The sequence below is a fragment of the Chiloscyllium plagiosum genome, chromosome 1 (assembly GCF_004010195.1).
Source record: "Chiloscyllium plagiosum isolate BGI_BamShark_2017 chromosome 1, ASM401019v2, whole genome shotgun sequence".
In the NCBI taxonomy this organism is placed as follows: Eukaryota; Metazoa; Chordata; class Chondrichthyes; order Orectolobiformes; family Hemiscylliidae; genus Chiloscyllium; species Chiloscyllium plagiosum.
In genome coordinates, this window is record NC_057710.1 from 153,256,798 (window position 1) to 153,274,368 (window position 17,571).

The 17,571-nt window shown below is 40.6% G+C and overlaps 1 protein-coding gene across 2 annotated transcripts in view; it reads right to left on the minus strand.

Moving 5' to 3' along the window:
- The window catches only part of lrba (LPS responsive beige-like anchor protein), an 875,634-nt gene that overhangs the window by 536,223 nt on the left and 321,840 nt on the right, over nt 1-17,571 (minus strand). For both annotated transcript variants that reach the window (XM_043699606.1, XM_043699616.1), the window contains exons 34-35: nt 8,911-8,975; nt 2,755-2,863 (exon numbers count right to left, since the gene is read on the minus strand). In XM_043699606.1, coding sequence (XP_043555541.1) covers nt 2,755-2,863; nt 8,911-8,975 — 174 coding nt within the window. The remainder of the gene's footprint in view (nt 1-2,754; nt 2,864-8,910; nt 8,976-17,571) is intronic.

Below are 17,571 nucleotides of genomic sequence, written 5' to 3' on the forward strand. Positions count from 1 at the left end.
GTCAGCCTGTGCAATGTTTTCGCAGATGATGGTGACCATTTTACAAGGTCTAGCCCAGGTGACCATTTATCTCGATGACATACGAATAAAAGGGAAGACCAATAAGAAATACTTAGAACTTGGGCATAGTCCTTAGGCATTTCTCCCAGGTGGGTGTATGCCTTAGAAGGGAAAAATGTGTGCTCAAAGCCAAGTGGCCTACTTCGGCTAGAGAGTCAACAAGACCAGATTACACCCATTAGAAGATAAAATGAGCGCGATCAAAGGTGCCCTGGCTCCCATGTTTAGGTCTTTCCTTGGACTGGTGAATTATTATGGGAAATTCACACACAATCTGGCCTCCACCCAGGTGTTTTATAAATTCTCAAGGATCGGGTTCGCAGGAGAGTAGTCTGACACAGACCAGGAGAAAAGAACTAAGAGACGAGTTTGCTAGAATATGAGTACTTTATTCCCCGCAGCGTCGCCTCAACCAGGTCTCGTACTTACAACGGGTCTGGTTTATACTCACTCTACGTGTTACCGGAACTGGGAGCCGTCAGTTCTCGTAGAGCGGTTGCCAACAACCCACGCTCGGCGGTTAAACGTAACCCGGAGCAGACTCTACCGAACTGGGGACTTTCCCAGCTTATATACTCTTTCGAGATCTAAACATTCATGCGAACAACAGGGCAAGACTAAGCAACACCTTCCATTCCGGTAACATATTCATGCGAACAACAGGGCAAGACTAAGCAACACCTTCCATTCCGGTATTCACACATGTATTGGGACATAATTTTAACCCTTTCACCACACCAGGCACCTTTGAAAATGGTTGCATATTGCATAGCAACACCATAGTTTTCAGGGAAGTGAAAAAATAGCTATCATCCTCTTAAGGAGTTGGCACAGTATGATCTGGTATTGGCACGAGATGCTTCCCCATACAACATCAGTATAGTACTAACTCATATGGAGATGAATGCCCAACAGCATATGCAACTAGAACTTTGGCTAATGCAGAGCATAAACACACCCAGATAGAGAGTGAAGGTTTGGTGGTCATATTTGGAGTCAAGAAGTTCTACCAATACCTTTACAGAAGCGAATTTGTCATAAAAACGGATTACAAATCCCTGATAGGTCTACATAAAGAGAACAAGGCAGTGCTGCCCAGAGCTTCAGGTAGAATTCAGTGGTGGCTCTGATACCAAGTGTGTAGAATTACAAATTGGAACACTGTCTGGGAGGCCAAGTAGCAAATGCAGATGCATTGGAGTACCTCCTGTCCAGAATGGTTTTAAATTTTCTGGACACACCTCCAATCTCAGCTGATGATGTCAGCAGAAAGATCTGATCCTGGTAAAACTGAAACAGCTGGTGGTGATAGGTGAAATCACAGCCAGAACTGAAAACATTTTTGGATCAGAGAGACCAGCCCACATGAGAAAAAGGCATGTTATATTGGGGACAAAGAATGATTGCCTCAAGCAAAGGTCACCACCAGATACTGGCCGAAATCCACCAAGGTCACCCAGGGATTTTCAAAATGAAAACGTTGCAAGAGGTTTCATCTAGTGGGCAGCAGTGGATGCAGACATAGCCGGATTGGTGGGATACTGCCCAGAGTCTCAACAAGGACAAAAACTGCTGCCAGCAGCTCTCTCTCATCTATGGGAATGCCTGGGTAACCGCTGGACTCGCTTATTCTTCAATTATGCAAGTGCATTCATGAGCTAAATTTTCAATGTTTTTTGGTGCATGTGACAATAAATCAAACTCAAAACTCCAGAAGATCACTAAAATGACCAATTTGTTTGACTGAATAGCACTCAGGACAAAAGCAATTCACACAGACTGCTTCAGTAACAATTAACTGTAATACTTAAAAATTTAACAAAAGCAGAGAAAAGAGAGGATTTATAATTTATGCAACTTAAACTGGACACTTTCAAATCACCAAATATACAAACACACTGTTAAGATCCAGATAGAAAAATAATTTATCATATATACTATATTAAAAATATGGACAGGGTAAACAAAATTCCAAATCAAAGGTCCAGACCTCAAGATGGAAATTTAATTTTTTCACAAATCTTTTGATTTTTGCCATGCAGATAGACCATTAACCATATGATAGTCATATTTTGATTTGCTGTTAATCAGGTTAACTTAGCTATTGTCTTCTATGAAATCTTTTAAGCTTTCTTGGTTTTTCTGTCTGATCCCCACATAGAGAGAGGGAGGGATGCGTGCTTTATTTATGCAGGCTCAGGGTGCTTCTTCTATTCTGCTCTAATTGGCACCCACACTGCATCTTAATTTCTAGCATTGCATCTTGACCAGTGGCTATTGTCAGACAGAATTTTTTTTTAAACTCAAAATATTGATGTACCAGTCTTGAATTTTCCCTCCAATTGCTTTCAAACATCAACATTCTATTTCACTGCTAAACAACACACATAGCACAGGACTTTCAAGTTGTAAACCTTTTCTGGCATCCCAGTATTGCAGTTCAAATTCCATTTCAGTTTAAAGATATGTCAAACATATCCTATAAAGCAATGATCATATACATTCTAATATATAGCCAGAATTATTTTTTGCTCAAACATTATTTCTCTAATGTGGGTTTTCCTTTCACATTGGTGTAATACATACACTACACTAGAGATTCCTGAAAGAACCAATCATTCCTGTGGATAACACTGGGCAAGCTTGTTAACATCAAGGAAAATTATAGTTTGTATCTGGCAAGTTATAGCTTACCTCAAATTCAGCATGTCTATGTATATCTTCTGCCCGCTGTCTACTCAGGATAAACTCTGCCTCATTTGCTACTCTCACCAGGTGGTCTTTCATAGTATGGCATAACAATCTAAACAGGAAAAAGCACACAACTTAGAAGCAAGTTCTCAAGTTGCAAAACAATGAAAATATAAATTAATGGTGAATACACATGGCTTTTACAATCTACTAACATTAGAATTATATTAACATTGTCCATTTTGCAAGTAGTCTGACTGGTGTATAACCAATATATAAAATATCTGAAATTTATTGTCCAAAACATAACTCAAGGAATGACATGCACACTTATAAAATTCTGAGCAGACTAGTATTTTCTCCCTTTATAACAGATAACACAATCATGCACAAGCACAAAAATAAACACAATTCTTGAAAGTAATTTATTTTACAAGAGAGAGACTTGGGCACAACTTGATGATGATGTTCCCAAGGAAACGCTCCCCTCATTATCCGAGGTGGAGGAGACTGGAATTGAAAGTTGCTGCTGAGTGAGCGGTGTCTGCTTGCAGCAATGCATCTTCTGGATGGTACAGAATGCAACCAGTGTATTGGTGAAGACAGCAAATATTTATGGTAGTAAATGGGGTGGATCAAGCAGGCAGCTTTGTTTTGAATGGTTTTGAGCTTTGATCGTTGTTGGAACTGCACTTGCCCAACAACTTGCCGACTTCCACAACACTGTTGACTTATGCCTTATAGATTGCTAAATTGTTTTGAGAAACCAAAATTAGTTATTCACCACAGTATCTTCCAGATTCTGCCTGCACTCATAGCCAAAGCACAAGATATATAGTTGGCCCATTCAAGGGGTGAAAATTAATTTCCACATACAACCAAAGCATGAATGGAGGCAAACAAGGGCTCCTTCACTATCCGAAAGATTGTGAACATTATGCAATTAGAAAATATGCCCACTTCTAAGCACATGATTTTAAAAAATAAATTGTCCATGGGATGTTGGCACTCTGGCTAGTTTAGCACTTTTTGCTCAAACCTATTTGTTCTAAAGTGTTCATGAATTGCTTTCATGTATCACTTTCATGTATCACTGTAGTCCATGGACACTTGTAGAAAAGGGATTCCAGGATTTTGACTCAGCAACTGTGAAGGAATGGCAATATAGTTCAAAATCCCGATGTTGCATGTCTTGGAGGGTGGTGTCATTCCCATGCATCTGCTGCCCTTCTCTTTTCAGAGAGTACAGGTCATTTGGAAAGTGTTGTTCAGGGGAGCCTTGGTGAATTGTTGTATGCATGTTGCAGATGGTACACATTGCTGCAATGGTGCATCACTGGTGAGAGAAGTGAATGTTTAAGAATGTGCGTGGCAGCGATATCTCTAATTGATGCTGGTGCTGCACCCATCCACTCAAGTGAAGAGGATTCAGTTACACTCCTGATTTGTCCTTGATCAATAGTGGACATGCTTTGAGGGGTCAACGGGTTTGTTATTTGTGCAGAATTCCTACCTACAACTTGTTCCTGGAGGCACAGTATCATTTGACTGATGGAGCTCAGTTTCATGTCAATGGTAAAGAGATATACAGAGGAACCTCAATTATCCGGCATTCCATTATCCGAATTTCAGATTACCCGAACAAGATTGGAAGGTCCCAATGCTTGGCTGAATTTTTATCCAGCATTCGATTATCTGAACATTCAATTATCCAAACAAAATACTCCCTGCCCATGTCGTTCAGATAATCGAGGTTCCTCTGCAGTTAGATTGATTTAAATAGTAACGATCTGGAACCTACACGACATACATTTTCTTATTCACTAATGGGATTGTGGACAATGCAGGCAGGGCCAGCATTTATTGGCCATCCCTAGTTGCCTTTGAAAAGTGTTGATGAGCTGCTTTTGTGAACTCTTGCAAGCCAGTTAGCAAAGGTATGTCCACAACGCCATTAGGAAGGGAATTTCAGGAATTTTCAGATTTTCAGGTGATATTTCCAAGTAAGTCTAGCAAGGTGCTTGAAGGGGAACTTGCAGGCAGTGCCATTCCCAAATCCTGCTGTCCTTTACCTTCTAGCTGGGAGCAGTCATAGGTTTGGAAGAATCTGTCTAAGGAACCTTTGTGAATTTTTGCCATACATGTTGTAGATGGTACACATTTGCTGCTTAATGAGTGTCAGTGATGAAGGGAATGAATATTTGGTGTCAACCAAGCAGGCCATCTGTCCTGGATGGTGGGTCAAGAGTATGGTACTGGAAAAGCACAACAGGTCAGGCAGCATCTGAGGAGTAGGAGAACCAACGTTTCGGGTATGTCCTGGATAGTGGCAAGCTTCTAGAACATTTTTGCAGCAGTACTCATCCAGGCTGGAGGAGAGTATTCCATCACACTTCTGATTTGTGCTTGTAGGTAATGGATAGGCTTTGGGGAGTCAGGAGGAGAGACTTACTCACTGCAGAATTCCTGGCCTCTGACCTATCCTTACAGCCACAGTATTTGCATAGGAGTTGTTAATAGTGATGGCATAGAGTGTCAAGGTGTGACGTTTCGGATCTGTGTTATAGAGGGTCATTGCCTGACATCTCTCTGACACAGATGTTACTTGCTCATGTCACTGACACCTGGATATTGTCCAGAATTTGGACATGGATTGCTTCTTTACCAGAGGAGTCATGATTGGTGTCGAACTCTTATGCTATCAGCAGTGAACATTCCCACTTCGGACATTAAGAAGAGGTCATTGGTGAAGCATGGGTGAGACGAGGAACTTACCCTGAGATGATTGATGTCAATACCATATTTTGTGTTCGGCATGACTCCAACTAGTGGAAAGATTCTCCCAATTCCCACTATCGTCAGAAATGCTCAAGTATCTGGATGCCAGACCTCTTAAATGGTGCCTTGTAGAGTCACAGAGATATACAGCACAGAAACAGACCCTTTGGTCCACGTCATCCATGCCAACAAGAAATCCTAAATTCATCTAAGACACCCTCACTTTACCTCTGGGGTTCGGAGCTTTTGTCTGTTTTGACAAAGGCTAGAATGAGGTCAGAAGCCAAGAGACCCTAGTAGAACCAAAATGATCAGAACTCACACGTAAGAAAGATTTGAAAGCACTATTGACTATCGCTTCCATCACTTTGCTGATGACAGAGAACAGACTAATAGGGAGGTAATTGGCAAGGTTGGCTTTGTCCTGCTTTTTGTGGATAGGGCACATCTTGGCTATTTTGCACTATTCCTAGAACACAAGTCTTCAGTTGCATTGCTAGAACATTGACTTGGAGGTGCTGGTGTTGGACTGGGTGGAAAAGTTAAAAATCACACAACACCAGGTTGTAGTCAAACAAGTGTATTTGGAAGCACTAGCTTTCAGAGCGCCACATCTTCATCCACAATCACCTGAAGGAACAGTGCTCCGAAAGCTATTGCTTCCAAATAAACCTGTTGGACTACAACCTGGTGTTGTGTGATTTTTAACTTTGCTAGAACATTGTTAGTGTTGTTAGCCTTTGCACTATCCAGTCCTTCAGTCATTCATATGGAGTGTATCAAATTTGCTGAAGATAGGCGTATGCAATGCTGCAAACTTCCAGAGACTTAGATTCAATGCTAGATGTGGCAGAACTTGGATCAGATTTGTTGGTTGAAGGATCATCTACCTCTATGACATGCTGTTTACACATTTTGACATGCAAGTAATCCTGTGCTATTGCTTCACTAAGTTGATAGATCCCTTCTGGGTATGTCTGCTGCTGATCCTACTATGCTGCCCAAGTATAAACAAAAGAGCTGAACTTCAGAGGAGAGGCAAATGTGATTACCCTCAAGGAGACCTAAAAAAAACAGTCAATGGGAATATTTTCTGCTGCTTGGAGTCCTATCTGGCGCAATGAAAGGTGATTGTTCGAGGATTATCATTTCAATCCAAGGACACTGCAACAGTTGTTCCACAGGATGATGTTGTAGGCACAACAATATTAAACCACTCCATCAATCGGTCAGAAACTGAGATGATTTTTGATTACTGCACAATGATCAGCACTATTCATCGTTCCCCAGATACTGAGGCAGACCATGTCCATGTAGCAAGATGCACTGTGGCAACTCACCAAGTCCTCTCCCTAACAGCCTTCTAATTGTGGGACCTCTACCACTTAGAAGGACAAAACCAGAAGACGGATAGTAGCATTACAATCTGTAAGTTCCCTCCAAGCTACACAAGTTCCTGGCTTGAAACTGTGGTCACCATTCTTTCACCATTGGAGGGGCAAAATTCTGGAATTCCCTTCCCAATTGCACTGAGAATGTCCTCACATCCCCAAGGACTGCAGTGGTTCAAAAAAGCAATTCACATACTCTTCTCCAGGACAAATAGGAATGGGTAAGTTCTGGCAATGCCACATCCCTTAAACAAATAATAGAAAGTGATACAAAATATATTGACTGGTTACCTGCATCTGTGAGGGCAGGAACCTTAGTAGGTCACCAAGATGACCAATCTACTCAACATTTTCGTTGAAATGATTGCAATTACTTCAGTTTTGACTTTTGCATTCATGATGGGCTTTGCCATCATTGTTGATACATTGATAATGCTTATGATGCCTGTTCCTCTGGTTAGTTGTTTTACTGAAAACCACCATTCACAACTGGATTTACAGTTTCTGGAGATCTTTGATCTGATCGGTTGTGAGAGAGATCACTTAGCCGTGTGAAAGGTATGGCACCTGTTTAGCATGTATATTGAATGATGTTGTAGCTCCTCCTGTTTTTGTTTTGTCAAAGGCTTTTTAAATATAGTGATCCAAGAAAAGCTAGCTCACTACCACATTCCTAAGGGGAGCTCATGTTGGACAATAATATCAGCACCACCAACAATAACAACATCCCATGAGAAATCAATAAAGGAAAAATTATTTTTGAAGCAGATATTGTATTGCATGATACCAAGTGCAAATCCATGCTTCTTGTCATTTTCCCGTAAGCTAAAATAGTTTATATGTCATCTGTATATATGAAATTAAGAACTATCAGATCCCATTAGTGCAGTGAAAAATTTCTTGACTAAATTATTCAACCACAAATTTTCACCAAGATCTGATTGTGCTCCCTTAGCACATAACGTCTAAAGAAAGGGCTGTTAATTACTTGCACTGCAACATCACTAATTGATTTGTTAATGATTAACATCTAATTCAGATGTTACCACTCTCACATGTGCACAGAATCCTAGTGTTATTGGAGCTCATAAAAGATTCATCAAGGGCCAAATTCAGAGCAACCATCCTCTTCCAAGAGGTCAAAGCAGGTCAGGACCATATAATGAAAACGATAACAGGCCAGCTCCTTCCACTGCAACCTAACACCCTTGTTAGTTGACACTGGTCCCCGAGATCAAATATAGTAGCAAAATTCCTAATTCCCCCTAAACAAAAGTGTTGTGCCAAGCATTATCACAAACCTTAAGTAAACTTAATTAATTTGAACAACTTCCTTGCAAGGCAGTGTTATCTGCCATGAAAAATAATTCATCCAACATGGATAAAAGAAAAATTAAAACCGCTACTGCACAAGCGGAAGAATTGGACGTTTATTAAATGAAACCCATTCTTTGACTTAGATATTTTGCAAATATTACAAACCACATATTTACGCAAAGTATAAATTAAACACATGATAACAAGCAAATAGTTTCAGACAATTTAAGTTAATAGATATTATCAATGCATTTTTTTTCTCTTTGCATTCTTAATTGGTCCTGAAGAATAGAATTTTTTTCAATTTATTTTAGACAGAAAAATGTTTATTGGTATTGGAAAAAGAAAATAATCTTGAAAAATAGACAAATCAAAATCTCTTAACTTTTCAGTGGTACATTACATGATATAGAATTTTTTTTTCCCCAAGGAGAATGCAGACAAATGCTTCAAATAAAAACAACTTCGTCCACTCAAAACCTGCCCAGTTGAAAAATTCATCAGCAGTTACTCTAAGACAAAGATCACAAAATCTTTTGTTTGTTAGCACAAGTGTAGTTAAATCTTGAACACTGAAGTTGAATCTAAGGTCATGTCAAAAAACTATGCATAGATATACTGGAATAAATGATCATGTTTTGCAATTAAAGCTTTATTTAAAAAAATCCATTACCTTCCTTCGTTAACAAGCTCAATAAATGCAAGACCAGCATTTTTCTGAATGGAATTCTGCCATTCCTGTAACAAAAAATTGGGGGAAAAATTAAAGCAGTATTCACAAGTGAAATGCACGAAAAATAAATCTGATTTCAACATGATCCACATGCTCCATAACCTTCACACCACTGCAGCCAACTGACTTTTGTATAAATCTTTATCAAAGCAAAGATAAAAATAGCCAATTAAGAAAATAAGACATTCATCACAATATAATTTAGCATTGTCTATGTCACACAATTACAAAGGAACACCCGAAAGAACTTCCAAATTAGACTCAAATGAAACAAATCTTGAGTGAATTTTAATAACTTTTGAAGAAACTTAATAGTAAATGCCTTCCATGACCAACATAATATTTCAATGCTATGTCCACATTAGAAGAACAAAAAAATGTGCTGTAAAGGGTTGAGGTTGCCATCTCCCAGTGGTACTGGAATAAAAACAAGTTAAAAGCATCAGGGCTTGACCACTAATGTTTCTAAAGTGCCGGAAATCATATTTTAGCATTTCAAAGAGGATAGGTTAAAAGATACAATTAACTGAGTCAATAGATTTGCAGTTGCATCAAGATTGTAATTTGATATTATTCAGAAATGTTTCAAAACATAGCTGAGTTGCAAATATATTTTAGGACAACAAATCAAAAAAATAGAACTGTGCACAATAGGTTAAATTGAATCCTTAACGTAAAAAGATTAAAAATGTATTACATTTCCCTTTTGTGTGGTGCTCATGTTTAGTAAACAATCCATTTAGAGTCATAGAGTCATAGAGATGTACAGCATGGAAACAGACCTTTCGGTCCAACCCGTCCATGCCGACCAGATATCCCAACCCAATCTAGTCCCACCTGCCAGCACCCGGCCCACATCCTTCCAAACCCTTCCTATTCATATACCCATCTAAATGCCTCTTAAAATGTTGTAATTGTACCAGCCTCCACCACATCCTCTGGCAGCTCATTCCATACACGTACCACCCTCTGCGTGAAAAACTCCATTCAAGTTAATTATATATACATTGGCAGGTTAGCATTCCTGTTTGAGTTAAAAGACTGAAGGTTTACTCCCATTTCAAAGACCTTAAAAACAAAACACTGATGTTAAATAGATGCTGCCTTTGTATTTGTATTTTCATGACATGAAGCATATTGTGTAATACCAAAAACAATTAGCAGGAACACAGCAGCAGGAGTAGGTCCCTAGAGCTTCTTCCATCATTCAAATAGATCATGTCTTATCTGTATCTTAACTCCATTTATCCACCTTGATGCAATACTTCTTAACATGCTTGACATAGAAAAGACATGTTGATACTTGTCACCTCAGACAGCCTTTTCTTTAGGGGTGGTGGTAGGTACAAAATTAGAATCAAACAGCACTTGAACAGACCCTTTGGTCCAACTCTATGTTAAGTTGAAAAGAATGATATTTCCCTTTTGTGGGGCGCTCATGTTTAGTAAACAATCTATTTGTTCCACTTTTTGTCTCAGGTTTGCAAAAAGTATGCACTGATCTCCAAATAAACCTAAAGGGGACAGAGGGCTAATCCATTTCCAAACAAACATTCTCAAATCAACCAGGAAAGTTCACTCACAGAAGCAACCAGAGTGAAGTCCCCACAAACAAATGTAAGGAAATGGTGAAGACTTGCCCATTCAATCACAGGCTGATTTCCTTCCATGCTTGCTGCTAATTGGCTCCCTAGTGAGTCTATACAGAAGACAAGTAACAATCAATGTTAGGCTCAGGGTAATAATCACTCTTGGATACAGTCATGTTTCACAGAAACATACAGGGAAACTTCTTCTGTGGCATGTATCAGTCAGAAAGGACTTCATCCGTGCTTTGCAAAATGTCATGAATTCTGCAACCCATTCCTGGAAGTATAAAAACTACACAGCTTCCACAAAATGCAAACTTCAACCAATGCAAAGTGGGATGGATAAAATTAACCCATTCCTAACAAATTCTAAAGGATGACAGCAAACCATACATGGCTCTCAGTATTCTTGCAAAACCTGACCAGGTCAAAATAAGCAAACATCATTTATCCAGGCCATGAAAGCATATCAAATTAGTGCAACATATTCTTCTGTACTGATCAACATGTGTCTCCTATGAATTGCTACACAGTTCAGAAAACGCATACACATTTTTCAGAAGAAAATGCAATAAAAGGGGAAATGCAACGTTTTCCTCTGAACTTGTGTACAGTTCAGAATGTTGTTCTAAATTTTGTAATGCTAATTTAGTTTTTCACTTATCTGCTGGATCCAGAATGCCTACATTGGCAAGACCTTGCAATCTCTCCAGACCTTATCCATACAACTTCCAATTTCTCATCCCCACAGCCATCATTCAAGTCAGGCTGCCTTCAAGACAGGGAAACAATGATTTCACAACCAACAATTACCAGATTTTCCGTGCTTTGGCAGGGGAGCTCCAATTTCCAGATTCTCTGTACCTAACCAATCCACTCAACGACGCACCCCACTGAGATCCTAGCTGATTAGGTAAGGTCATATCCAGTCCCATGAATCAGATGCACCTCAGTTAACTCTTTCAAAATAATTATGTCGATATAAGTTAAGAATAAAAGATAGAGGGCATTGATAAGATGGTCACTTGAGCACACATAAGTTGTCTTAGGAACAGTGGTGGCGTTCCTATCTCTGGGCAAAAAGGTACAGGTTCAAGTCCCACCAGCCACAAAGGTGTGTCATGAAAAATGCACCAACCACATTTCAAATTCTAACCAAAAAAGTCATTTCTGAATTACCCTAATTGTGTGGTATACATTGACTGCCTGGTGATTTTTAGTCACATGGAAAAAAAATTTGCAGCATTTATCAGAATTGTTCGATCTACTTAAGGAGGCAGGCTTGGTGATAAACCTTGCTAAGAGTGAAAATTCATGAAAGCACAAGTCATGTTCCCAGGCCAAGTTATCGGACATGGACAGATGGTCCCATGGAATGTAAAAACAAAGGTTACTGGGGAGTTTCCTATACCAGCGACGAAGACAACAGTACTACAGTTCCTTTTATGAAGTAGGTTTATTGGAGATTCCTACTGAATTTTAGCAGTGTGACTGCTCCACTCACTGAAATACTGAAGAAATGCAATAAGTCTCAATGGATGGAATACTGTCAAAAGGCATTTGACAGCCTGAAAGCTGTGTTAACCACCGCTCTGTATTAACTACACCGAATTACACAAAGCCACTCAAGGTGGCTATCGATGCAAGTGATGTGGATGTTGGTGGCATGCTCTTTCAAGATGATGACGAGGAGTTAGAAAGACCTATTGGATATTTTCCAGGAAACTAAAGATTCATTAACAGAAATATTTGACAATTGAGGAGATCTTGAGCTTGATTTTGGCATTGGCATTACAACATTTCAATGATTATGTTGTTAGTAATGTGTCTGAGACAATCATATATACCGATCATAACTCATTAAAGGTTTTGGGGAAATTTCAAGACAAAAATTTCAAACTGTTTAGACGGACCTCATTGTTGCAGCCATTCAATTTGACAATTGTACATGTTGCCAGACGAGAAAACGTAAATGCCAACGTGTTGTCGAGACTTCAATGAAAAAACAAATTCATTTGGTGGCAGGAGTTAACAGACTGAAATACAATGTAATCATGCATGTTTGCATGGTTATAGTCAATGTAATGCATATGTATTGTTGTGTATTAACAGAGTAAGACTAAGGGGTTTTAATATGAAGCCATCTTTACATATTGATGGGTTTTTTTCCCCCAAGGGGGTAGTTGTGCTGATGCTGCCCCTTTAACAAGGTTGGGCGGCACAGTGGTTAGCACTACTGCTTCATAGCGCCAGAGACCCGGGTTGAATTCCCGCCTCAGGCGACTGTATGTGTGGAGTTTGCACATTCTCCCCGTGTCGGCGTGGGTTTCCTCCGGGTGCTCCGGTTTCCTCCCACAGTCCAAAAATGTGCAGGTTAGGTGAATTGGCCATGCTAAATTGCCCGTAGTGTTAGGTGAAGGGGTAAATGTAGGGGTCTGGATGGTTGCGCTTCAGCGGGTCGGTGTGGACTTGTTGGGCTGAAGGGCCTGTTTCCACACTAAGTAATCTAATCTAATCTAAGTTATTTTGCCCTTGGTTTTTTTTCAAGCAAGGTCATAAAGACAGAGATGCCGAATTGTCTACTTTAACAAGGCAGGAAAGTGGCCAGGTTCTCCAACTTCAGGTTTTTTCTAGTTTGGTTTAGTTTTAACAGACAGTCAGAACTGCATTGGAGGAAGATTCTGTGCTTCAGCAGATGATGCCTGCCTGACTATTCTCTCTGAAATCTCTTCTACTTGTAAGAACCTGTGTTTGAATTTACTGTTTGCCAAGGGGTGCGTTTATGGGATGTTACAGAAATTGGAACAGCTCCTAAGTTGCAGCATCAAGTTAGTTGAGTTTTCAAATAGTTGTTATTCTAAACTTTTTTTTGTCTTTCAACTAGAGTGTTTAAATAAAGTCTATTCCGCATAAAGCCAAGTGTTTTGACCAGCTGCATCACACCTGGAATATGCATGACACATCTGCCTTTAAAATAAGAAAAAGTTAGGATCGAGGCTACCTTGAAATATTTTGAGGGGGTCTGACCTGGTCCATACCATAGTGCTGGTTAAGAATGACATTAAGATGTTGGAGAGAGAAAAAAATTTGGTGGGAGTTGAGCAGCAAAACGTTAATGATGGTGCTACTGGCATGTTCAATAAGTTTCCAAATATTAGATGTGGTAAAAGAACACGTGCAGGGAAATCACAGGTATACAAGTACTGATAAAACCATAGTTGAAACTTTATTGCTGGAACAGCACAGCAGGTCAGGCAGCATCCAGGGAACAGGAGATTCGACGTTTCGGGCACAGGCCCTTCTTCAGGAATGAGCAGAGAGTGTTCAGCAGGAGAAGATAAAAGGTAGGGAGGAGGGACTTGGAGGAGGGGAGTTGGAAATGTGATAGGTGGAAAGAGGTCAAGGTGAGGGTGATAGGTCGGAGTAGGATGGAGGCGGAGAGGTCAACAAGAAGACTGCAGGTCAGGAAGGCGACGTGGTCGACGGTGCCCTCCACCGCATCTCCTCCACTTCCAACTCCCCTCCTCCAAGTCCCTCCTCCCTACCTTTTATCTTCTCCTGCTGAACACTCTCTGCTCATTCCTGAAGAAGGGCCTGTGCCCGAAACGTCGAATCTCCTGTTCCCTGGATGCTGCCTGACCTGCTGTGCTGTTCCAGCAATAAAGTTTCAACTTTGATATCCAAATGAATCCAACAAGAACTGGACCAAGCATATGTGGTACTCATAATCTTCTTCATCCTAAGTATACGCATGATTTTACTACAACTGCTAAGTATTTCATCAGTAATATTTTCAGCAACATAACACAAAACATCGCAGATAAGAAAAACTGCAGCATATTAACATGCCAAATTTCCCCTAATCTGTTTGGAGGTGGCGGAAGTGACGGCGGATGATGCGCTGTACATGGAGATTGGTGGGGTGGTAGGTGAGGACCAGTGGGGTTCTGTCCTGGTGGCGGTTGGAGGGGCGGGGCTCAAGGGCGGAGGAGCGGGAAGTGGAGGAGATGCGGTGGAGGACCATAAGAAGCAAGAACTGAAGCAGGTAATTCAGCCCATCGAATTTAGCTCTGCCATTCACAAGATCTGATAATCCTCAACTCCACTTCCTGCCTTTAACCCAGAACCCTTGATTCCCTTAAAACTGAGATAGATTGACGAGACGTCTATCTCAGCCTTCAATACACTTAACGACCTAGTCTCTATAGCCTTGTGGCGAAGAATTCTACACACTGACTATCCTCAGAAATTCCTTCTCATTTCTGTTTTAAGTGGGTGACTTTTTTTAATAAATATTTTTATTAAAATCTTCAGATCTTTTACAAGATAACTATATATTAAAAAAAAACAAAAAGATACAGGTAGTACAACAGTGTCATATTACAATACTATTAATCATAAACTACCTACTATTCTCCCAGACCGAATGTATCTATTCAACATAGACTAACCTACAATTAAATTAAACAAAAATTTAATTTAAGTTGAATTCAAATTATCTTAAATTAAATTATATCACATTACTTTATTCTACTTCACTCATCACACCTCCACTGAAGGCCCCACGTCCAGGAGCACCAATCATTGTACCCATTTTTTTTTCCTCCAGCTTCCCCCCCTCCCAAGGCCCAACGGGTGCCCAAATTGATTCCCAAAGCTATACCACGTCCCTAATTAATATTGCTGACAAGTCTGCATCAATATAATTTAAAAAGGGCTGCCACATTTTGTAAAACTGCTCCATTTTGTGCTACACCATATTTGAGAGGTAGTCTTGGGGGACATGCTCCATCACCAGGCTACGCCACCCCATAAGACCTGGGGGGTTTTCCAACATCCAATTCATTAACATGCTCTTCTACACACCCGTGCATGAGAATGTTACACAGTCTCTTCCAGTGTGCTCCCAGAGGGCAAATCTCCGAATCTTACAACATGACCAAAAGCAGTGTGTGAGAGTGCCTATACTAATTTTACATTTGGGACACCCTGGAGATGCTCCTCTCTTGAATTTAGCTAGCTTCTCTGGCGCCATATGAGCCCTGTGTAAAATCTTCACTTGCATGGCTTGCGCTTTGTTGCATATTGAGATTTTCTTTACATTTTCCCATGTGTCTTCCCATGTTTCCAGTGAAATGTACTTTCCTAGTTCCGATTCCAAGTCCTACAGAGTCTCTCCACATCTCCTAAGGCAAATCCCTCCTGTAAATGATACAAAATACTAACTGAAAGAGTGCCCGTGCACCAGAGCACTCTTTTTCTCCACATCTGACTTGTAAGGCTGAGTCAGAGCATGGTCTTCCTCTGTATATAATCCCTTATCTGAAAGTACCAGAAAAAGTACTTATTAGACAATCCATATTTCTGACTTAGTTGGCTAAACGACATCAAGACTTCCCCCTCGAATAAATCTCCCAAACAAGAGATTCCCTTATTCTCCTATAGCTTAAAGCCAGAGTCCATTGCCCCAGGTTTAAATCCTGGGGCTCCCGCCAACAAGATAAATGGCAAGGTCTTAAGTCAATTGTCCTTGTCTTGCCTCATTATCCTCCAAGCTTTCACCCTATTTAAAATGGTGGGCTCTTACACTGCTCAATCACAGAATTCATCTAATCCATGAATAATAAATTAATTAGGGGAATCTTGGCTGCGAGACTTCAACGTCAAACCAAATCGACTCCCCCCCCCCCCCGTACCCAATTTGATATTTCTTCAAGTCGGGAAGGTCCACCCTCCCCCCACTCCCCTCACCCTGCGGGAGCTGCAATTTAGTAAATTAGAAGACGCCTGCGACACCAAATAAAAAGGACCCTAGCCAACCATTGAGCCTCCGTAACACTCGTCTGGATAGCAACAACAGGAGTATTTTCATGGGGTACAACAGGAGAAGAACATTCATTTTAATCAGGGTGACTTGACCTAACCATGGTAATAGTAATCCCTCCCACTGCTGCAAATCCAGTTTTATCCTCTCTTGTAATTGTGCACAGCTGGCTTTATACAACTGGTGGAAGGCAGAGGTAATAAAAATTCCCAAATATAAAAAACCTTTTAACGACCATCTGAACGTGAATTGCATTCCATCCTTCAGATCAGGCACCTCCACTAATTCCCTCACCAGCACGGCTTCCGATTTTGTGAAGTTGATCCTGTATCCCAAATAACTGCCAAATAAATTCAGTTTTTGAATCAATCGAGGAACAGCCTCCTCCAGATTTGCCAAGAAGAAAAGGACATCATCAGATTATAGAGTGATCGTATGCTCCACCATTCCCACCCTTGGCACCATTATTTCAGGGTCCCTCCCGATGGCATTTGAGCCATTAGCCGAGGCTAAGGTAAATAACAGCTGTGAGAGAGGACAATCCTGTCAACTACTTCTCCCAATATTAAAGTTATCTGACTTAGTGCCATTTCTGATGACTGCCACCTTAGGATCATTATACAACACCAAAACCCACCTACCTACCAAAGACTTCCCCCAGACCAAAGCACTCTAGGACCCCAAACAGGTACGGCCATTCTATCCGGTCAAAACGCCTTTTCCGCGTCTTGGGAGACCACCAAACCTGGGATCAATCTTTGCTGGCATACCTGCACTATTCCTGATGAAGGGCTTTTGCCCAAAAAGTCGATTTCCCTGCTCCTCATATGCTGCCTGACCTACTGTGCTTTTCCATTCTAATCTAGACTCTGGTTTCCAGCATCTGCAGTCCTTGTTTTTGCCTACCTGCACTATGTTCAGTACCCTCCTTATATTGTTGGAGGAACTACGGCCCTCGATAAAATCCGTCTGATCTTCTTTCATAATATACGGCAATACCTTTTCCAATCTCAGGGCCAGCACCTTTGACAGAATTTTAAAGTCTGCAATCAACAATGAAATTGGTCTGTGTGAAGCACATATCTCCCTTCTTTAAAATGAGGGAGATATTAGACTCCCTAAGAGAGGGCAGAAGATAATCCTGTGTATATGAATAGCTACACATCCCCAAAAGTGGCACAACCAACA